The sequence below is a fragment of the Solanum pennellii genome, chromosome 3 (genome assembly GCF_001406875.1).
Source record: "Solanum pennellii chromosome 3, SPENNV200".
Taxonomy (NCBI): Eukaryota; Viridiplantae; Streptophyta; class Magnoliopsida; order Solanales; family Solanaceae; genus Solanum; species Solanum pennellii.
The window spans coordinates 67,203,513-67,226,438 of NC_028639.1; the positions used below are offsets into that span (position 1 = coordinate 67,203,513).

General features: G+C 36.3%; 3 protein-coding genes and 1 long non-coding RNA gene across 5 annotated transcripts; 2 read left to right on the forward strand and 2 right to left on the reverse strand.

Annotated features, from left to right (window-relative positions):
- Window positions 1-10: 10 nt before the first annotated feature.
- Window positions 11-5,204, forward strand: LOC107015004. 2 transcript variants are annotated; one of them, XM_015215149.2, is made up of 10 exons: window positions 11-276; window positions 437-542; window positions 652-793; window positions 1,509-1,569; window positions 1,652-1,776; window positions 1,855-1,947; window positions 2,479-2,751; window positions 3,407-3,627; window positions 4,280-4,498; window positions 4,964-5,204. In XM_015215149.2, the coding sequence occupies exons 1-10, from the start codon at window positions 185-187 to the stop codon at window positions 5,090-5,092; spliced, it is 1,461 nt and encodes a 486-aa protein (XP_015070635.1). In that variant the 5' UTR covers window positions 11-184; the 3' UTR covers window positions 5,093-5,204. The 2 variants fall into 2 exon arrangements, with proteins under 2 accessions (XP_015070635.1, XP_015070637.1); XM_015215151.2 differs by having other exon boundaries at window positions 1,512-1,569.
- Window positions 5,205-5,277: 73 nt separating this feature from the next.
- LOC107015005 (FKBP12-interacting protein of 37 kDa) lies at window positions 5,278-13,731 on the reverse strand. The gene is made up of 14 exons (XM_015215152.2): window positions 13,567-13,731; window positions 13,423-13,465; window positions 13,287-13,348; window positions 12,901-12,971; window positions 12,765-12,801; window positions 10,827-10,914; window positions 10,320-10,384; window positions 10,145-10,222; window positions 9,434-9,481; window positions 7,569-7,622; window positions 7,047-7,208; window positions 6,769-6,838; window positions 5,928-5,983; window positions 5,278-5,828 (listed from the first exon to the last, which is right to left on the reverse strand). Exons 1-14 carry the CDS (start codon window positions 13,591-13,593, stop codon window positions 5,661-5,663), a joined length of 1,029 nt encoding a protein of 342 aa, XP_015070638.1. The 5' UTR covers window positions 13,594-13,731; the 3' UTR covers window positions 5,278-5,660.
- Window positions 13,732-14,474: 743 nt separating this feature from the next.
- LOC107012332 (notchless protein homolog) lies at window positions 14,475-22,335 on the reverse strand. Its single transcript, XM_015212145.2, has 13 exons — window positions 21,995-22,335; window positions 21,651-21,732; window positions 21,456-21,545; window positions 20,243-20,368; window positions 19,460-19,587; window positions 17,711-17,910; window positions 17,350-17,413; window positions 16,776-16,886; window positions 15,421-15,558; window positions 15,159-15,301; window positions 15,025-15,079; window positions 14,893-14,949; window positions 14,475-14,812 (listed from the first exon to the last, which is right to left on the reverse strand). The coding sequence occupies exons 1-13, from the start codon at window positions 22,172-22,174 to the stop codon at window positions 14,729-14,731; spliced, it is 1,458 nt and encodes a 485-aa protein (XP_015067631.1). The 5' UTR covers window positions 22,175-22,335; the 3' UTR covers window positions 14,475-14,728.
- Window positions 14,671-16,698, forward strand: LOC114076572. Its single transcript, XR_003577587.1, has 2 exons — window positions 14,671-16,253; window positions 16,392-16,698. It is a non-coding gene; the product is annotated as an uncharacterized LOC114076572 (long non-coding RNA).
- Window positions 22,336-22,926: the final 591 nt, after the last annotated feature.

The window sequence follows — 22,926 nt, forward strand, 5'->3', positions numbered from 1 at the left end:
TATTATTCCACGGACCTTTTATGGGCCTGAAACAGTATTCCCTTTTGCTGTTGCTCCTATGGCAGAACCCCCAAAAGTGTGGTTATTTACAACTAGAATTCAAACTTTTTAACCATTGAAACTCCATTGTTTTTGTAGATTCTGAAGTTAACAAATTCACCATATTGATCTGCAAAGGTTAGTGATGGCGGGAACCGAGAAAGAGAAACTGGAGCTGCACGAATCCGATAATCAGTTCGTTTGGGATGAAACTTCTGAGCTTTACTACCATGCTCGGTGCGATTTTCTTTGTTAATTTAATTTACTTGCTTGACATTTTCTGTGTTCCTCTTTTCGCGGAATTAGGGCTTGAATTTAATCTGAGTTTTTCATAAAATTTGGAGTTCTTTCAGCAATTATATTAATTACTTATTTGAGATCAATCGTTCTTTTGTAGCACTGGATTTTATCATGATCCTAAAGCAGGCTGGTACTACAGCTGTAATGATGGCCTTTATTACAAATTTGATAATGGTACTTATGTACCAATGGAGTCTTCTCAGGTAGAGGGTTTTTTTTTTTTTTTTTGCTTTCAAATTTACAGCATTTAAATGTTAGCTTAGTTGATTTTTGGTTTGATTTATGTTAAGCTAGTTTATTATTGTACGTCAGGATGGTGGTTGTCGTGAAATGAATAGTTGTGAGAGCGTTGCGCCTGTGGAGTCTAACAAAGATGAGGTAGATGCAGACATAAGTATGTCAGGTGAAAATGTGGCTCAAGCAGTGGAACCACTTTGTACTGAGTTCTCTGAAGGTGAATAAGTTTACCAGCCTGTCTATTGTTATAGAAGATAGGATGTGTTTGTGATGAAGTTGTTGCTGCAGTATATATATTTTGTTTCCCCCTTAGAGTTCTATCCAGACCTAATCCTTTTAGCTTTGGGTGATCGAAACATTTTGTTGTAACTTGATGGGTCAAGTAATCTAAACAAAAGTGGATCCAAGATTCTATGTTTATGGCTTGGACAAAAGCTATTAGGTTCTAGTGAACCCATAACTTTAATGGTAGGTCTGACATTCTATCTAAAATATATAGATGTGGAACCATTCTTCTGTTCCCTATATTTTGGTTGGTGAAATACTTTTCATGTCCATCTGGATTTAAATGAATTGCAGCAGTTTCTTGTGAGTTTAGCTGGTTGAGTAATTATCGAATCAGTTTTGCTCATGTTTGCTGATCTATTTAACTTGTGTAAACTGAGAAGTGTTTCATCATGGATGTAAGATGTTTATTCATGCAATTTCTTCACTTATGATATCCATTATTTATTATCTCATTATTGAGCCCCTCTAGCTGTCAGTCTTTTGTCACCGCCAGTAATGTTCTCACCCCAAGTATAATGGTTGTCCTTCGAATTGCTTCATACTTTCAGTAGAGAAATACTTGGGTGTAGTAATTGTTATTTTGATAATTCAGAAGTCATTTGCTCTTGACATTCGCTTACTTTCTCTTTCTATTTTACTCTTAGTAGAGCACTTGGAGGATACCAGTTGCAAGCTTCCAGAAAACCCACCACCACCTTCAGAGTGGTAAAGACTGTGTTTAGTTATCTTGTACTTTTGTTCTTGTAGTTATTTTTCTTTTCCAACGCTGTAATACATCTACTTTCAGGCTCGAAGATACTCTCATTGAACTTTATCTGGCAAATTATACCACTCAAGTTGCCAATACTACTTCAGACATAACAGTGGCTCCGGAAATAAATGACACAGATCACACACATTTGTCAGCAGTTGGTTGGTTTAAAGTTCCTATTTTTCTTATAATATGATTAGATTTACAGCATTGCAAGTCATTCTACCTTGACGGTGCAGGGAATGACAACACATATGAACTCGAGGAAGGTGAATGGATACCAGACGACTGGACGGATTCTGCTGATCCAATTGCAGATGTCATGGATGATGGTTAGTATTGATTATGATACTTGTCTCACTTGGCATTAAGACGTTAGTGTTGAAAATATTGATATGACACCAGAAAGGCAGAAAGCATATGGACATTTCACCAAACTATTAGGAGTTCAAATGGGAAAAATCCTTGTACTGTAATTGCTTCCTTTTCTTTTCTCTTCATCTAGCATATTGTCTACTGATTTTTCTAGTTTTTGTTGTTGCTATCACACCTCTACCCTCCCCAGACCCTACTTAGTGGGACTACACTGGGAATGTTGTTGTTGCTGCCTCTCTCTTATTTTCTTTTGGTAGTTCGAATAAAGTGGGAATTAAGTTGAAGAAAAATCTTTCTTTGACTACCTCATGAATTCCTCTATTCTGTAACTCATTCTAAAAAGATGGAATAGGCTCCTAGCTCAGTGATAAAAGGAAGAAGAGATTAAAGATTTGGCGATTTTGAAATACATATGCTCCTTATTTTGAATGTTTTCATTTTCATGTTTTTTTGGATGCATAAAATTGACTGAAGTTCCCTCACAACAGGCATTTGTTTGGAGGAAGAGAACTGGCGAGCCCAGTATGGTCAAGTTGAACGACCAGTTGAGGATTCTCTGTCACATATTCAGGCTGTTGATTTGTGGGACTGGTCAATGGTTAAAAAGATCAGAAAAGGTCGAAAAAGAAGGGTGGCCAGGCTGGTAGGACGACTGGTGAAGCCCACTGCTAAGCTGCACCCATCAATGCCCTCGAGTGGCCATCTTCTTAAAACTGCCCCAGTATGTGAAGTCCATCTTGATCTGGTACGAGTTACATCAGGTTTGCATTGTCAAACTTTCATTTACAGGGGAACTTCTGCATCCTATCTGTTTACACAGATCAGTTATTGTTAACATGATCCGTTTTAGTTGAGGTTTATAAAATGCTCAGTGAACTGTTGTGACTTACTGTAAAAAAATAAATTTGCGTAATTCCCTTTACTATGTCTATCTATTCAATCCGTGATCTTTTCATTACATATGCCAGAAACTTCCTTCTCTATTTGTTACAACTGAGCAAACTCATGCCTCCCTGGTGACTTCCCTGCAAACCTAAATGGCCAATACTTTCTTTGCATGTTTTGGCCGTCAGCATGTATGCATTCACATTCATTCATGGTCAGACCTACTCAGAATACTGCCAGATTAGACATGCATATTTTGAGATGAAGTCATGTAAGCTACAGTATGTGTATAGACAGTAACAGAGATGTAATGAGGCAAAACATTAGAGGAACAGGGATTTCCAACTTCTTATGAAACATCCATAACTCTCTTTATTCCGTTCAATCCTCCGCATCAGAATATTGTAGAACCTCAATGGCTTATACATGAGAAGATGTTAGTTTCATTTTTTGAGTATGAGATTTTAGTTTGCATCGGCCATCCGTATTCTATCCTTGTTGGCATTCATTTAAAATGTTTACTTACTACAGGTCAGGTGTACAGGTTGAAAAATCCTAGCACACAATATTTGGCTTCTTTGTCAAATTATGATTCTTCCAATCCAACGAAAAATTGGCGCTTTCCTCAAATGTCAATCAACAGAGAAATCCAGACATGCTCACCGGTCACTGAAAGATATAAACCCATAAGCACAACACTTCCTGGTGAGGAGGATGTATCTCTGCAATCGGAGATCAGTGCACCTGAAAAGGTAGTCTACGTCCACTTTATGTTTCAAGAACTTATACAATTTTTGTACTTGGAGATGATTTGGGTTATTGGTCATTAGCGATAAAGTTTCTATATGCAGTCAATTAGGGTGAGTTCTTTAGCAGATTTAGTATCTTAACACTTCTCTGAAAGCTTCACTAGAAAATTTGCTAACTGGGAAATGTAACAAATTGTGTTGAAGTATTTAGAAGGTGAACACAACTAAAAGATAAAGATAAAAAGGCATGCCAGTTTAGCAAACAAACAGCATAGATTGAACCATCTTAGACAATACTGCTAGTTGTGCGCTGTGTTTGGATCTGTGATTATTTCGTTCTCTTAAGTGATAAATTAATCAATCGAAGACAATGGAAGGATAGTCTAGTGGTAAGGACCCTCCACCTCCAGCATAAGGTTATATGCTCGAGTCACGAGGGAACAAAGTGGGAAGGGCCACTATTGAGCTTCTGGATGGAGGAGCTTTTGTTCAGGTTTGGAGGAATTCTACCATGTAAGGGAAAAACAATTGAATCATCTCTAAAGAAAACTTTTTTAATTTTATTGGAGAGATGCTTTCTCCTATTTAGATGGACATGCACAAGGATCTACAATCTCTTACCTATCTATTAAATTGTGTGATTATGCCATTCCAGGACAGAGACCATCTGTACAGGGACAGAGCTGCAGAAAGAAGAGCATTGCATGGTGGGTTTGGCGTTGGTCCAGGTCAAAAAATTTCATCCAACTCTGATGATTCTGTTTCTTTGGAGGCATCTGCTGGTCCAGAGGAAGCTCTTTCCGAATCCTTGAGCAATTCATTTGGAGCTGGTAGCTATGCCAGAAGAATGTTGGAAAACATGGGCTGGAAGGAGGTACAGTTTAAACTTTCACGACTTTAAGAATTATAGTTTTAGCTATAAGTGTCACCGAGGAGGTTTTAGGTAATCTTAAAATGCCTTATCTTTGGATCTCAAGAAAAAGTAGAGACCTATCTAGACTTGTAAAACTCTGAATATTTCCATATTGATGGCCCATCTCTAGGTGTCCATTGGATCTTTTCACTCAGGTGTGAAGGGAAATTTGTCCTCCTTTCATTACTAGATCGTTGTAATAGTTTTAAGTTATTAGAATCCATCTTTTCTCGAGAAGGAAACGTTCACCCCATCTATACTCGGACATTCTTAGATTATCTTATACGAGTAATTTCATGGTTGTGTTGTTTTGAAAGATTAGTTCACCTAGCGATTACATGAGGACCTCTGTGAATGATACTACTTAAGTGAAACTTGGAAATGTAATGACCATATTGTAACCTGATGATTTGGGTGTTTGCACAGGGAGAGGCACTTGGCTGCAGCAACAAGGGGTTAATTGAACCTTTACAGGCTACGGGAAACAAAGGTTCAGCTGGGCTGGGTTGGAACGATGAGCGAAGAAAGCAGTCCATGTACAGTTCTAAAAAATGAGAGATGTAGCTACTTTTTTTGGCAATTTGATAGAATGTGATAAATCTAATGTCACTTGTTTACTATTTGTTGCCTCTTTTACTAGTCATATATCTGCTTCTGACCTACTTTATACACCATATGCTTAAAGGGTACTACCTACATCATGCACTTAACCACATATAAACTAGCTACACTCCACAAGATAAATTACAATTCTACATGATAAATCTTCGGCAAAATTGCAAGAGCATAGTTGATAAAAAGTTCTACGAATCAAAAGAGGCCATAGATCATATTGGTGCAGCAGACATGGATAGGAAACTAAATACACCATGTAATACCCAAAGAAATGGATATACAAATCTAACACGGATTGCAGTTACAAGTACATCGAATGCCTGTCTACAGCTAGTAAAGTTAAGAAAGATATGGCCGTGCTTGTTGCTTTACAAACTGATAGCTCTTGCTTCCAGATCCACAGGCTTATCTTCTGCTTGCTTTACTGTTGTACCATATAAGGATAAAGAGCAGCTTCATGTATGAAGGTAAGGCCTCGAACGTGCTGACCAACTCCAGAAACCTCCCTCTACTCATTCTCTGCCTGAGCTTCTGTACTTGTCATTTCCTCATCATTGGTAGTTTTATCAGGAGTTAATTCGGTTTTCTCCACAACAGTGTTTTTCTCATTCAACTCTTCATTCAGCTTACTGATCTCTTCATCCTTCTCCGCAACTCTATCTTGCAAGATTAGTACCTAGGACAAATACGATTAAAACGTGAAACTACATCTTTCCAAAGTCATCCTAATGTTTGATTTCACTCTAAACAAGAATGGAAACTGTGTGAAAAGCACCATTTCATTTGATCTTTCTACATCGTTCGTCAGTCCCTCTATCTGTTTGCACAGGCCTGCAAGTGGGAATAAAAATTGTTAGAAAGTGAGTGAAACCAAACTACTCATCATTGCAGTTCTGAATAACAATGGCAAGGCAACAGAATTCGGTGAGAACTAAAAGGTAAAATGAACACATGTAATGAAAGATCTATATCAAAATTAGCACAAATATGGATTGCTTATGCAATGAGGGTGCTAACTTTATAGTTATGTCATACCCAACACCCCCCACCCCCCAAAAAAATGTGAAATTAAATACTACAATTCACCATAGTACAAGAAGAAACTACTTTGTTCTACAAACAAATCATGAACTCTGGAGAGAGCAGGCTAATGGGTGAATCAGTGTAGGAATTAACAGTTCCACAGTTTGGGATGGTGTAGGTTTCGCTGACGATGATGAATCAATTCTAATAAAAGCATGCCTTATGTCTGGCATGATTTCACTGTCGTAAGAAGAAGGGCATGCAGATATATGGTAACCACACACAGATCAGGCGACAGCAACTGATTCCTCGAGCACAGACTAGATATGTATTTTAAAATGTAGTATAATTCCTTGTCAACAGCTTTCTTAAGCTAAAAACCCTACCAAAAAGCAAATTATATCTAAGAGTGACTATGTCTTTCTTTACTCAAGAGGATATGCATATATTACCAAAAGTTTCAACATATACGCAAAGCTAAATATCCTCAACAAATATCAATCACTCATCATATCTAGAATGACCAAAACGACCTAGCCCAATCAAAAAGAAAACAGAGGTGTATTTGTAAAACAACTTGAGAGAACATTAACCTTCAAAATGACTTTTGAGTTCAGCATTCTGAGACCTCTGCAAAGCCAGTTTCATTGTTAATTCATGTATCTGCAAGTAAGGAAAGAAACAGAACTTCTGTAACATCTCACATTTATCACCTATAAAGCAACCATCATATTAAAACCAACCTGGAAGAAATAAGCTAGATAACTGAGTAACTTATGAATAAATCACTTTTCCATTTCTAAATTCAGTTTTGAACTAAAAGAGTTTTATAATTTTACACACTTCACTGATCAAGAAAATTGTCTACTACCTTTCCTTCATTAGCCTGGTTTCCAATCTCTTCATTTTCCTCCTGCAGTGTCCTACATTTAGCCATTAACATCTTGCCCATTTTGCTTTGTGGGGTAAAATTGACAGCAGCAATGTTATCATGCAACTCCTTCACTTTCTTATCCTTCTCCTCAACCAAATTCTGTCAATGAAAAACAAGAAAAGATGTAAGCAAGAATGCAATCAGGGCCAGCAAGGCCATAAAGGAACAATGAAAAAGTCAAATAAACTACACACGAGAAGCATCCAAGAATTTAAGCACCAAGCATGCTATATTCATTGGCAACGGGATGCATCATCTGAGCTCATTGAGCAATTCAAAAGGTAACCTGGAATGACTTCACTAACAGTGTGCCTCCCCCATTAAATAAAGAATTCCAGCGAACCATCAAAGAGGCTTGAAAGCACAGTAAAATTAAAGTATGGAACCACTAGATAAGTGTATCAATCTCCTCTCCAGACATTTCAGCTTAAAATTAAAATCAATGTCTAGATAAGTTACCTTCAGCCTAGTGAACTCTTCATGAATAGCTGGATCTAGTAATAGCTTCCGTGCCTGTTAATTTACCCCCAAAAGAAAGGAAAATGAGCAAAATGTGAACAAAGACATTAAAAACAAATGTTAACCCAAAAAAGAAATTAGGAATAGCTACGGTATAAGATGACATTCTCCAGGGAAAAAGGGGAGAGGGGCTCACTGCAGATGCATATTATTGCAGAAAAGAACAAAATGCTACAAAGGTTTGATTATTCAGTGAATCATAGTGCTGTTCTCAGAAAAAAAAAAAGGAAATAAAGAGAAAAAAAACAGAAAGCTTTTAATTCCATAACTCTGGTTGTAACTTCTAAATTTCTGGATTTTTAAAAAAAATTGATAATGTTGTATTCCTCAGCATCAAGGACATGCTGGAGACCTTCAAAAAGAAGCAAAAAGAGAGCAGAAGGAAGCTGTTTCTAAAAAATTAATGGAACTATATGCATTCCTTGAAACTTTGTTCTTAGTATCATCTGTTCTCACCTAACATGAAGATCTCTTAGGCCATTCATTGAGCAAACTTGAACCAAAATCTTAGAGAACTAGTTAAGGGGGCATAAGCATTTACGCATAATACAAACTTGGTAAATTCAACTAGGAATGAATATAAACTTTGAAAAATAGGATATGGGAATAGAAAATAGGAGGAAAAATTTATGATGCTGATGCGGACTGTGAGCATACCCGTCAAAGGAGAGTTGAACTACAAGGAAATCACCACCCATCAAATGCAGTAACAATTCTATCATCTCTCTTTTTGATAATTGTGTGATTATGAATGAGGGTGTTGTTGGAAAATAGTGCAGGCTTCATAAATTAATTACAATAAAAACAGATCTGCCCCTTAATTAGTACCATAGATAGTAAGAAACAAGTAGCCACTGAAGACTCAATCTTTTCGTAAAGACTAAAGACCCAAATCCAGCTGGTAGGATATACATTAGGGTTAAGCAGAATGATTCAAGCAGAGAAGAGGTACAGGCCACCATATGCAGTTCCTAAGGGGATTTATCTTATCAGCCAGTTTGATGGTAGTAAATGCTGCTCTTACCCTTTCGTTATCTTTCCTCCATTAGTCTGGAAGCGAAAAGCTGAACTTGCATCAAAAGTATCAACAAAATAGAAACACAAATGAAACCATTCCGTTTCTTGATTCCCTTGCTAACTTACATTTAACTATAACCAAAAACTGCAGCCTTTGAAACTCAAGGGTGAGGGGGCCACCCCTCTACCTTCTACACTTAAATACTGGAGTAAGTTCACTTGGCACAGCTCAAACTTGTGACCTAAGAAACAAGTCCCTCAACCTTCGTCAATTGAGCTCCCCCCCACCCCCACCCCAAGATACTAACTTACAATTTACAACCCTAACAATATGTCATGTGGTTTTCTAGCATAATGAGTATACTGGGAATTGGTAGGTATTCTAGAACCTTGAGATCAGCACTAGAGTTACAAGTGTTAAAACTAGAATTAGATTCTCAGGCCAATATGTGTGCATAAGGTTGATAGCGGGTTGGAGTAGGAAGTAAGATTCCTTAACTAGAACTAGCACCAGCTAACAATTTTATTATTTAAGCAGAATGCATAAAATTAGCAAAGCAACAACCAAATGACCAGAATGAGCAACTTACTGTGTGAAACAAAAAAAAGCTACATACAACACATAGAGATTACACACATACAACTCCTTTTTAAAGGAGCAAATTGGAAAAATTCACCAAAACAATTGAACAACAGCAGGGAATAGCACATACACACTCTCACAGTCTCTCTCTCTCCCTCCTTTTTTTGGGTTTTATACAATGAGTAAGCAAAGATACTACTACTACCTGCATAGATGGCGGCTTGAGTTGAGCTCTAAGGTCCCGAACTGCAGACTAAAACATTCACCAGTAAAAAGTAAGAAGAAAGAATTGATCAGCACAACGTAAAGAGAAAACAATGAATTGGATATATACATTTTAAAACAAAGGCAACTAAAGATGAAGGAAAGAGCACCCAATACTATATGCTTTACAAGAAAGGATTTAAAAAAAAAAACATTCCATTGCCTTCTTACTCGCCTCACCCCAAGAGAAGAAAGACATGACATCTGATCAGAGGTTCTGTCGAGGAAAAAACTAGATGTATAACATAAGGGCATCTCTAGTATTGATTAGATCACAGATCTCTTCAATTGACAAAAATAAAAAATGAAAGATTATCTGACTAGCAGTAGGCTTTTGTTTACCCTAATATGTAGGTCGCAAGCTTCATTGCACACCATAAAGATGAGACATTTTCTCAGAGTAAAGTACAACATACAGTTGGCAACTTGGATAGCATCTACAAACTCAAAGTTCAATTTCTTAGTGAAATCATTATCTTTTGCTCCATATAGTTTTCTTGCATGGTTGCACCATATAGTAAGATAACATGTTCAAATATCCTGCTCAATTTTGTTGAGATAGCCGCAAAGAAAAACAAATTGTATACAAGATAGTTCAAAATTAATCTGCTATAGAGGCAATCTATCATTTGATGTACATGGACAAGTTTACCTTCAACTCTGCTATCTCCTGCTCTCTTTTGGCAAAAGTAACAATAAATGCAGCCTCCTTTTTCTTTGCTCTTTCCAACTACAGATTGCAAAGATGAGATAATGATTAGAAAAAACTTCAATAATATTTTAGCAATGAACAAACAAAGAGGAATAATCAAAAAAAAAAAAAACACCTGTTCACGCAATGACTCCTCAGATGATCTGAGGTTCTGAAGATAACTGACCACAAACTTGGGTTCTGCAAATAAGCACAGAGTTAATACTCTTCAGAATTAAAGAAACCACTCCGTCTAAATTAACATGAAGATCTTTCCATTTAAAGGGTGGCCCGAAATGTTGAACATGAATGATATCTCGCTCTCTTTTTTAAAAAAAAATAATAATAACACATGGAATTTAAACAATTCAACTTTAAGCAGTGATGTGATGGTGGAAGCCTCACACTAGTCTACTAAGTATTATTTAAAGAACAAGTCAAACTTTCCCATATAACTCCAAACCCTTTCAGAACCATATCATCTAACAAATGGGAGAGGGAACTAAAATACGCTTCTTCTTTTTTCAATGATGTAGGACTCTCAAATATACAGCATCAATTGGGGAAAACACGAAGATAAAAAAAAAAACAAGAAGAAAGGAACAGGATTTTGACTGTGCAGAGATGCTGAAAAGGACAATACCAGGTGTCATGCCAGGAGGTATGAATGGTTCCTTTTCAAACGCAGAGCGCCACTTTAGTATTTCAGATTTTGCAGATTCAAGTTCTGTCTGAAACAAGATAGACAGTTAAGTCAGTAATTAGTTTTAAGAGATTTAAATCAGAATGTTGGTCATTCAACAGCATGATTCAGGCTCCATTAAGTGTGGTGCAGTTCCAAAAGGCCCCCACACAAAGTTTGAACAAACTAGTGAATGCATAAGAATCAAGGAAGGGCCGTAAAACATCAAAGGAAGATTACAAACTGTGAAATTAGACATATTAGCCCCTCGGACATTTTAAGACATGAGTAGCAGAGTCAACTCGAAGGTTGGAAAGGGAAGATAAATTTATGCTGATGCAAGATAGGTAATCAGTAAATCATCACCATCCAGCCAACATGTTAGTTAAAGCATATTATTATCTGAAAGCAAGGGAAGAAAGAGATTTTATCCTATACCACCACAAAAGTATCTAAAATGAATTTTTGAATGATTTGAGTGAAGTATCAGAGAAAACACAAAACAACTTCCCATGAAAGATACTATATGTGCTTACTTCTGCAACTCATGTGGTATTAAACAAGTCCATGGACAACTTAGGATGTCAGCTATTAACTGGTGGAATGTGAAAGGTAAGAATGAGGCTCATGACTGCATACTAAAGTTCCTTCCAATTGCAATATGTTGGGAAATTTGGAAAAATAGATGTAAGCCAGATTTGATGATAAAATGATGCCAACTTGGTACATCATTCAGCAAGTTAAACAACCTCATCAATTTCCAAAATTAACCCTCCCTGATTCTTGGATTGGAAAATGTTATATGATAGACAAGGTGAAACCAATCATCATTCCAAGGCTGTTTGTTCGATTAAACCTCCTCATTTTTGGATAAAACTCAATGTTAATGGTTGTAGCAGGGGAATCCCGGGATCAGCAGGTGGGTGCTATAATCAGGGATCAGACAGGGGCTATGATTCAGGCCTTTGTTGATTACTATGGGCATTGCAGTAACAATACGGCTGAAGCCAAGGCCATGTTGAAAGGGGTGAACATTTGTTGGAGGCTGGACTTACTAATGTTATAGTTGAATCTGATTCTCTCCTTATTATTGACATTCTCAATGGAACCCTGGAAAATCAAGCAGATTACTGAGAAAATAGCTAATTCATCTCGTGCTGGAAACTTTGTTTTTAAGCATATTTTACAGAAGGCAACTCTACTGCTGACCTCCTTGCTAACATGGAGAAGAATCTAAAACTTTTCTAATCTTTACTGAAACTACTTTCGTACCTTTAAAGGTTAGAGCTTCACTGGAGATTGAATTTGATGGACTCCCAAATTTCAGATTTAAGAAGAACAAGTTCGCCATTGATGTCTGCTGACTATTATGAGCCTTTTTTGGTGATTAGCAATAGGTATATAGTATCTAGCTACTTAGATGAGTCTCATACCATCAGTAGCAATGATACTCAACACAATACTCTTTTTTGTTGTACTCAAATGTCTTTAAAGGTCTTTATCAACCTTCACAATGCTACAGAGGCTAAGGTTTATGCCCTCCTACGTGTAATTATTATTTTTGGTACATATACACGTTAGGAGTCTTGCCTAAACTCCTCCATCAGTTAAATGGACCTTCAGGAAAAAAAATTTAAAATCCCTATATAAACATTGAATATTAACTGAGAGAAAGTAAGATAATCAAGCATACCATTCTTAATAAAAACAAAAACAAAATTATAATCCAACATACCATAATAAAAAAAAAATAGAACATCTAAACTTCTAGGCTCTGATAATTATATAATATTTTAAAAAATCATACAGCATGAATACATAATGCTGAAAAAGAGGATGATAGATAATTCTGGATATAACCATGGAAAACAAAAAACAAAAATGAAAGATGATAAAAACCTGAGTTGATGCTAGGTTATCCTTACAGTCCTGTAGACTGCAATAACGAAGCACAAAAGACAGTGAGAAAGTGAAAACATAAGCAATTAAATCCAAAAATGTTCACAGATGTGCAACAAGCATCTAACTACCATACCTCTCGCGAAGAGACAAGATCATCCCTGTTGCTGCACCAGGTGCTGTTTCTTCTACTTTCAACAAATTACCCTAGTATTGAAACATATAAATGATAAATATTGACTTGAGATTGCCATGCTAATAGTCCTTATGACTCCTATTAGTCTAGTTGAAAAGAATCACAGATCAGTCAAGTTAAATATTCTTGAAGGATTTTCAATCCTTGACAGTATCAAAAAGTGCATTTAATTATGTTAAACAATTTATGATGTCTCAAAAGAAGCATATCACATAAATTTTAATTAAGAGAGTGCTTATGAGCAACCCACTAACCTTGTATCCCATGATTGGTTTGCAAGTATGGTTTACAAGACAAACTTAAATAAGAACAAGTAAACAAAACACCTTTTTAGAGCCAAAAATATCGTCCTCATCATCGTCAAGGTCTCCAAAGCTTCTTTTGGTACCTAAAATCACTTGCAATCAAATAATATACTCAAAAGCTTGCAGTAAAGATGACAATGGCGGAGAATTAGCAAACCTGAACGTCCAGTGGCGGCGAAATCTCCACCAAAATCGAGGTCCTGAGAATTCCCCCAAAACGAAAATTCTTCAACATTATAGTATAAAGGAAGTACAAGTTATAAACAACAACTAGAAATTGAAAAGGAAAAAAAGAACTTACATCGTCCATGTGATTATGAGACGCCATTGATAGAATCAATTCAACAAGCTTAAAGTTAAATTTGGAACCCTAAATTTGTTGAAGAATGAGGAGGCTTCAGTGAAAAGAAAGCGGGGAAGGAAGAAAAATGTTTTGTTACATCCGGGTGGGTTTAATTCCTAAGTTTGTAAAACCGAATTTATTTCATTAGACAAATAAAATCAATTGACCTAATTTGAGCAACATAATCTAAAATTCTTTTTTATACTTTATTACTATTTTTTATTATTATTTCGAAATTAATAAGGCATTAAAACATTGCTTTAACCATGGTAGATTAAATCATTTTTTGGCTTCAAAATATGATTCATTCAAATATGATGAAAAAACCTATACATAGAGAAATAAACATTTAACTATAAAAATTAGGAAAAACAAAAGCTAAGTCAAGTTTCTTTTTCACTTCAAAATATATAAATGTGAAATCAATGTGTATACATTTTTGACATTCTTTTTAGTTGTAAAAATTAAGATTTGCTAGAGATGACAATTGGAAGAAAGAAAAAATACTATGATAACCTTGAATACTTCTTTAAAAATTTAAAAATGTACAGAACTTCATTACAAGTATATTATAATCTGATTTTTTTTTTATTAATCCAAAATCATTAGGTTATCAAAAGTTGTTGGGCATTTTTAACTCAGAAAATTAACGTTAAAAGAGGCAACTGGAACTCGATAAGTGAAGTTGGTATTCCAGCTTGTATTTTTCTCCTTAACACTTTTAATTCCAATCTAGATTGTCACCATTTGATTAGACTGAAACAACTCTATTGTGATACACTGTACGAAGAAACTCTTTATAGCCAAACTTAAAAACAAATTGATTAAATTAAAGTTCCGGAGAAAACAAGAGGAAAACTACTTTGTAATGACCTTAACTATCTACCACTCTCATCTATAATTACCACAACCAAATCCCTAAAATACAATATAAAGTAAGAATTATGTGATTAATGGCTGGTAAAAGACTCACGTATATCATTAATATTAATAATAATAAGAATGGCGATTACTACTTGAATTACATATTTTATATCTAATAAATAAAAGTAGGGGCCTTGAATTTTCCAGGGCTAAAAACAAGAGCTTCATTGGTATAGGGCTGGAGTCACCCTTGTTTCTATCCCATCCATAGCTTCAGAACTCTATCTTTACCACCAGATGCTACTTTTTCGCCGTCTGGACTCCAGTCGACCGCGAAAACCTTCCAAGTTCAGAGATAGACAAAGTTATCTAAAAGTTATGTAGAGAAAGAGACTGAAAATGCCTGTGGCAGAAGCTTACCTCGTCAGCATGGCCGGGAAGGTCTTGTTTCAATTTTTTTGTCCGGATATCCCAAACCTAATACAGACATAAATGGTTTTCTTAACGACTTGTTTTTAACAGGACAAGACCAAGAGTAATGCAAACACATACCTTCAAGGTTGAATCTTTGCTCCCGCTCAAAAGTAGCCTACTGTCGGCTGACCAGCTGTGCAAAACAAAAGGATAGTAACTAACAGTTGACTGTTGAAGTAATGGAAGATTTGAGTTTTATGGCAAATTTTAACCTTATCTGATATACAGGTCCAACATGACCTCTGAATGCAGCAACAAATTTTCCTGTGGTTCCATTCCATAATTTTACTGATTTATCGAATGAGGCACTTGCTATCCATTGACCATCCGGAGAAAAATAAACGTGATTAACCAGCTGCAAAAATTGAAATTCATGGTTCGATGCTCAGAACAAAAAATGAAGGCCGTGTTCACCGTCAAAGCACACATGCACACGGAGAAAACCATCCTTTACAGCACAGAAAGATTGTTAACCTGTTGATGACCTGTCATGCGAGTTTTTGGGTGCTTGCTGACAGCAGGCTCCCATAGAAACATTGTGAAATCATCTGATCCTGATACCAACCTCTCAGGGGCATTACCTCTCATTTTGTTGTACCTTTCAAGTGCTACCTGGCAATGAAACAAGAGCAATGTTAAGTACTGTGTGGATGGAGAAATTACAATTTGGAGCAACTAAATAGCATCAAAGATTCTTGTTCTTCATTTGCTCTTTGCCTCTCGTTGGTGTATACTGTTGCCCTGTCACCTGCTAAATGAGAATATGGGATGCTTCGAGATCCACAAGATATAGGCATGCATAATCTCAGTAGTTAAGGAAAGCATAAGGCAAAAGATAGAAGAAGCCCTAAGTTTTAGGTTTAGACCCAGTTCAGTGAAAGACACCAGATTTTGTTAACTTCCATCTGAGTTCCAAGAGTCAAAACAGTGAGGTTCTTTTTCTCTATATGTTAGAGAGGCCCCCAGCTTTTGTACCTTTCTATTTGTTGCCATCGGTTTCCTCACAAATCCTCATATAGTATATGCAGCTTATGTTTTTGTTGATCAACAAAACTGAAAAGATAGATTTATCCTTTTTCTAGCTGGCATCTCTATTGAGGATCTCTTCGGTCACCCTAGCTTTTTAGCAAAATGTAAAAGGTAAAACACAAGGAGGCAAACAATCTTGTACGAGTTGCTTAATTGAGATAAAATCTCACCTCTGCAACTGTTTCAAGTACTGAGCTGGCACTCACTCAAAAAGGATACAAACAATCTTGTACGAGCTGAGATATCTCACCTTTGCAAATGTTTCTAAGGACTAAGCTGTGAGTTCCAAAATTATACAGCCTGCTATTGCTCTAAAAGATTACTACGTTCACTATTGTGTCAACATCTAGTCTCACAAGAAAACCGAAAAAATTGTTGCTAGTTATTATCTGCCATTGAAATTTTTTTTTTTGTAGGAATGAAATGAGTTCAAATGGATAGCTAGGATCATATAGCAGACACCAACGCGGAATTGAGGAGTATTCATCAATGTCATACTGCAGCACTCCCAGACTGAGGAGGTCGTTGAAACTAGCCTACTGGATCATGGATGAGATGAGCTCAGCTTGTATATTTTTGAACATCAAACCTTCCTGTGACTTCTCACTCTCACCATAAGTTTTGAGTTATTATACATAAACATTTCACGCTTCCACAGCAGAGTATCTTCATAAGGATGTATGAGGATGAAGTCTTAATTTAATCCAACTAAAGTTGATATAAGTGAATCCTTGCAATATTGAGGGCAAATTAAATTAAGCACATAAGAAGCTTTCGGACTAGGAATACCAAAAGATTACCTTTTTCATTTCCTCAGGAGATGCGAAGTGTTTATTGGTGTGATCAAAAGCTCCACTTCGAAGAACATATTCAGTGCTCAATGCTAGAGAATTTACCCAATGTCCATGACCCTGCATATCATTAAATGGTAGGAGCATAAATAAGAAACTACCCATCTAGTCATAATTTCCAAGACATCTTACTCCATGGGAGGCGAGAAACTCCAATTTTCATATATGCACATCCACTAGCTTCAAAATCTATAGGAGTACACTTATTCCACCGTAGACAGAGTGTTTCTTAAAATGAAATACAAAGATGCTCAAAAATTGCCCACATGTCAGAATGGACTACAAAGACAAATGATAATATATCACAAGCCTCACTTTTGAGCAATCAGAAAATTTCCTTTCTACTTCAAATGTAAATTGAAAGAAAGCTTCACAGGGATCTCAAGGAAATATAGAAAACCCACCAAGCACATACCAACCTCACTGAATACACTATACAGGTGATGAATAATAAAACAAAGTCACAGCACATGCATCGGAGCAGTTGAAAAGTCCCACAATAATCAAAAGTTATAGACTTCACCTTCAATTCACGTATCAGCTTCCCTTGCGTGGTTTCCCATACCTTGATTGTACAGTCTTGAGATCTGGAATATGAACTAGCAAATGTTACTAACACCATATCAAAGATATCATAAACTAATGTCTGGGTTCAACAGCTCGTTCTCTCTCTGTATACACACACACACACCCCTTCAACGGCTCGTTCTCTCTCTGTGTGTACACACAAAAAAAAGAGAGAACTATGCACCAAAGGAAACAGCAAAGTTCAAGTAATAGATACATCAAGTGGCCCATCACAGTAAGTTGATGCTCGCCACAGAGATCAATATACTACACAAATGACAACAATCTGTAAAATGAAATGCTATAAAGAACTATACCCCGTGTATATAACTCCATCTCCACCCCATTTTACACATGTTATTGCAAGTGTATGGCCAGTGAGACAAATGAGACACTTCCTTGTGGTAACATCCCATATCCGTGCATCGCCATCTTTACTTGCACTTACAAAGCGGCGACATGGAGCACTGAGGTGTACAGGTTCCCAAGAAATACCAGTTATCCATTTCTTGTGGCCCTGCAACATGATAAGGTCAATCAGACTCTTCAAAGAGTTTCTCTTGAACAGTTCACAAAGCACTACACCAAGTCAAAAGGAGCCAACTATTTTGGTATCAGGGACAATTACTTTGACAAAAGCAACAAAGGGAAGATGTGCATGTCACAAAAAGCCACGACTTAAGTCAAGAAAGAAAGAATAGAGGACCTAGGTGTTGTTTCTTAACTCAAGGGCTCTTTACTTGAAAATCTTCATAGGGGTATATGTAGGTATTATGAAATAAGAATAGAAGATAATGTCAAAATTAAAAAGGAAGGAAAGATGAAAAGTTTGAACTGAGCCACTTGGGCAGCATTTAGCAACCATAATTTGACATTGCAGACACTCATAGTCTATAGATACAACTAAAGTAATCAATGATTGATCAAATTATGCATATGCATCCTGTGACATCTACTTTGCATGGTTCAATTGAGGAGTCACCTACACTCCGAATTCTAGCTACCAACAAACATAAGCACATTAGCCAATAATACAGCCTATAGTGGGCAATAATTCTCAATTCATGATAACTCTCAAGCTGGCAGTCATGAGCGTGAAGACCTTCAAACAACTTTCAAGAGCTCGAGGAACTTTTAAGAGAGCCATCTAAGAGGATTTGAAGGCCAACAATATGCTTAAACAGTTATTTACAAGGCGCAAACAAAAACTTATGGGATTTACAACGCAAGAACAAGGCCCAGCTTCTATATGGGATGGTAGTACAAATGTTGGGATAACATAATCCCAGGATCAGTTAACACCTTAAACCGAAACTGGGATAAAGTTAATCACAGATTAATATCCTTATCCCACTACTAAAAATCCCATTAGTATAAATAGTTGTCATAAGGATTTAGTTCATTAACTATGTTTGAATTTGAATTTAGATGATTGAACCTTGTGAGCGTCAAAGGGAAGAACCCTAGTATCTCTCCATTGAACCCCTCCTTACATTCCCCTAGCCCCTAGGTAAGGATTTCCATGAATGAGTTCATTTCTCTTCTCCTACGGATTAAATCTAGTAATTGACTGTTAACTTAAATAATTAGATAGTCCTTTTTTCTTTTTTTAAATAAAAAGAACAGATATTCCTTTCTTTCTTCAATCTATTCCAATTAAAATCTTTTCTCCCTAATTTTCAACAAAGCTCTTGTATGTTTATTTGAGTTCCTTACTTCCAAGACTTTGGTTGCTATCACTTCATACAATATTCAACCTGACTAATAAGTTTCCTTACTTAGCAGAAAAGAAAAATAGAGCCCTTCCACAGATACACTATTTGCACAGACAGTAATTAAACTTTAATAACACTGGTTGCTAGTAGATTATCTGGATTCTATCTTCATCCGGTAAAAAGAAAGATTATCAGGATTTATTGTAACTGAGGCACAATAGACGGCAGTTAACAAGGAAAATGCTGTTTTAGCAGGGATCTTGACCCATAAAGCCCAGCAGGCAAAAACACATAAAATCCATAGTTCTACAATCTCAATAACTACACAAAAACAAGTCTGAGATGACTTACTGTAAGCGGATTCCCTAAAGGCTTCCCAGTCTGAAGGTCCCAACAGATAAGTTCTCCAGCCTTGCTTCCACTAACAAGATGCTTACCATCTGGCGACCATGCAACAGAAAGAACCCAATTTCTGTGCCCTGGAACAAAGAGGATATATAGAGTCACTATTCATTCATGGACATTATTAAACACATAAAGGAAATGTTGGTAAGACCATGATTCGGAAACTTTGGCAAAGGGAACAAGAAGCATTGGCAGAATTATACGCTTTAGAACATAAAACCTGTTTCTTTTCACTTTTCTTTTTGTTGCGTAGCAACTGCAATATATTTGGTTATACAGGTAGCTTGCAGACTCATAACTAGTATTTGATGCTGAAATTTCAAAAGGAAAGAACAGGCAATCCCTGCAGCATTTGTGGCATAAGAATAGAATAAGCAGAACTTTATAGAAAAATAAATGACCTCACAGTCCAATGTTAAAACCACTGTGGAAAGTTAACATACAATATCATCTGACCAGATGCATGATAAATGACCAGTGCCTAAAATGCATTCAAAGTAGCCAAACTAGGATTTAAACAAGAGTATGAGAATGTTGAGGGAGGTACAATATCCAAGTATTAATCCCAGCATATTAAGAAGTTATCATTCGCAAAAGTGGTAATCAGCTAAATAAATTTTGTAAGAGGATACACTTAAAGACCTTTATCATTCAGTTACTATATTTTACGTAAGATAATAAATGAAAAACTGAGACTGCAACTCATGCCTATGAAACTTAGATTCAAACCTTGACATGTAAACAACGGTGTCTGGGTATTTAAATCCCACAAACGAACTGTAGTGTCACCAGATCCACTTGCTAACTGTCGTCCATCAGGACTGAAAGCAACTGAAAGAACAGCTTCAGTATGACCTGCAAGCACAAAACTCAAACGGATTAAAGCAAATGTGAAGGTTCCAGGGTGAAACAGAAAACTAGACAAAGATATACAGAACAAAGATAACGACATGCCGAGAATGTTAGTCAGTACAAAAAACAGAAGTGCATATGAATTGGTTGTAGATCACCGACAAACAAGATTAATAGCTATTTGCATGAACCAAATGCCTCTCGGGTGGAAAATAAAATCCTGACTGTAGAACATATCAAGCATAGAAGTTCATGCAAGGGGGGTTTCACATTCTCTCATAAACATATTAAAACTCCATTGTTTTGGCAACTACCCACCAGCAACACCATTTATTTTTTAATCTTCAATACCTTCCCAAAAATAATGGAAATGTGAAAGGGTAGGTAAAGAGGAGGATTTTTTTTTTGTGAAGCCAAACCAGATGTTTCTTCCGTGATATGTTTCTCCACCCTGCATTATATCCCTCTTCTGGTATTATTGTTCATGCTTTATTATCCCCCCACCCCCTGTTTCTGTTGAGCCGAGGGTCTATCGGATGCAACCCCTCTACCTGAGGTAAGGGTTGTGCACACTTTACCCTCCCCAGACTTCGATCCCTTATGAAACGATCATAGCCATTGAAATTCTGGTAATGTCTGTAGGCTCGGATCCCTCACCCCACCCAAATAGTCTACATAAATTCCCTCTCACCAACAAAGCTTGTTGGAGCTACTCGCAAACTCATTTGAGATTCTCCTCATCGATCTTTAGTTTGCTCATAAAGAGCCTACTGCTTTCAACAAATAAGAACCATCTATTGATGCTCACACTAATGTCTATTAAGTCCAAGGGTGGAAGAACAATCTGTTTTCCATAAAAGCAGATTAAATCAGAATAAAAAATGCACATTTTTCTTTCCATCTTGGAATCAAACACAGTGTTAATTCTCAGATTAGCAACTGGTCAAAGTATTCAATCCGCACTGCCGTTCCACCAACACTAACCCACAGCATAAATTCTTTAAGCCGCACTATCAATTGCCAGAGTAAAAGGATCACAGGGAGAAAATGCTCAGTAGCATAACAACAAGAGAAGTGAATAATTTTGTACCAGCAATTGTGGCCGAACAACGAGTGACAGGGCGGATTCGAAACACTGCTTGTGGTTGATAAACTATTGTCAAGACTTTTTCCACAGACACTGCAATGAAACTCATCAAAGTATCTCCATCAATAATTAGCAAAATAAACATTTCGATAATCACTTATAAGCTCCATAGCATTACAACTCTACTACACAATTTACCTTTATTCTTCTCTAAGTATGATCCAAGCTGCACCACAAGCTCTTCATCTGAGATATAAAATGCATAAGGCAACTTTTCCTCCTGAAAAACTCCAAAAATTTCCTTAGTTACAAGTCAGCATGAAAATTGACACTTATGAAATGATATCTAATACACCATGATTCCTCGTAGTAGTAATTCTCTAGAATCTACTTGTTAACTAATCATTCTGATTCAATTTAAACCATGAAAGCAGTTTAGCTTATAGAATTGTTTATTCTTTAATTTCCTTGGTAATAATTTCAATCTAAATAGGTTGAACTCAAATAAAAATAGAAAGAACATTGAAGTTCTTATTGCTTACATTGCTGAGAAGCTTATTGACAACTTGATTAAGCTCTTTTGGACTAGCGTTTTCAGGGAGGTACAAGGCGGCACCCAACGGATTCCCTTCTGGGTCTGCCAACTGACATATGACACTATTGGTTGCTTCTCTCTCTGCCGCCGCCGCAGCTTCCACTTCCACTTCCATCGTTTCTGCCATTAATCTCCGCTTACGAATTTTTGGTTAAGACTACTTTTGACTCTTTAAGAGGAAAAACAGAGGTTTTAGTAGGGTTTTGAATTTGTTCAGCTTTGCGAAGATTATCAAACTGTCAAAACTGAAAAAGACACACCTTAAGCTTTGTGAAATTTGCACTTCCACCCCTAAGATATATGATCAATATTTTGTTAAAACTTATAATAAGCTTTATCAATTTATAAAAATAGATATTATTGGTATATATACTTTTTATATTGTTTTTTATTATATTTTTTAAATAACATAAAGACTTCACTACTAGAGAAAATAACATTGCCGCACATTTGGCAAAAAGTATGAGAAAATTTTTGCAATGTTATATGAGCTTTTGCGAATTTATTTTATATTTAAAATTAATTATTTATAATTATCTAACTCATCTGACCTCAAAAGAAAGGATTACAATAAATAAAAATAGTAAGCTAATATATCTTGAGATTTCGATATTTTCAGTTATTGGACATATCCATAATTTTTCAGATTTAATTTTAAGGTATGATCGTCCAAATGATGTCTTTGTATTAAAAAAAACATGACTGAAATTTAATTAGCCATAAAACTCAAAATAATGTTTGATTAGTTGAAAGAGGCCTCAAAATAGGCTATATGATACAAAGAGTCCCTCCAGTTCTGGCCCAATTCAAGCTGTGTCAAATATGGGCTTTCTTAGTCCAGTTAAGACTTATATGGCCCATTTCTCACCTATGAGTCTC

Excerpts from the sequence above, each read along its gene's own strand:
- LOC107015004 (XM_015215149.2), top strand. The coding sequence starts at position 185 with ATGGCGGGAACCGAGAAAGAGAAACTGGAGCTGCACGAATCCGATAAT. Across the intron at positions 794-1,508 it reads TTGTACTGAGTTCTCTGAAG|TAGAGCACTTGGAGGATACC; the intron begins GTGAATAAGTTT and ends TTTTACTCTTAG. Across the intron at positions 2,752-3,406 it reads TCTGGTACGAGTTACATCAG|GTCAGGTGTACAGGTTGAAA; the intron begins GTTTGCATTGTC and ends TACTTACTACAG.
- LOC107015005 (XM_015215152.2), bottom strand. The coding sequence starts at position 13,593 with ATGGCGTCTCATAATCACATGGACGAT. Across the intron at positions 13,349-13,422 it reads CGCCGCCACTGGACGTTCAG|GTACCAAAAGAAGCTTTGGA; the intron begins GTTTGCTAATTC and ends AAGTGATTTTAG. Across the intron at positions 10,915-12,764 it reads ATAACCTAGCATCAACTCAG|ACAGAACTTGAATCTGCAAA; the intron begins GTTTTTATCATC and ends ATCTTGTTTCAG.
- LOC107012332 (XM_015212145.2), bottom strand. The coding sequence starts at position 22,174 with ATGGCAGAAACGATGGAAGTGGAAGTGGAAGCTGCGGCGGCGGCAGAG. Across the intron at positions 17,414-17,710 it reads GATGGAGTTATATACACGGG|ATCTCAAGACTGTACAATCA; the intron begins GTATAGTTCTTT and ends TTCATATTCCAG. Across the intron at positions 15,302-15,420 it reads GCATGACAGGTCATCAACAG|CTGGTTAATCACGTTTATTT; the intron begins GTTAACAATCTT and ends CAATTTTTGCAG.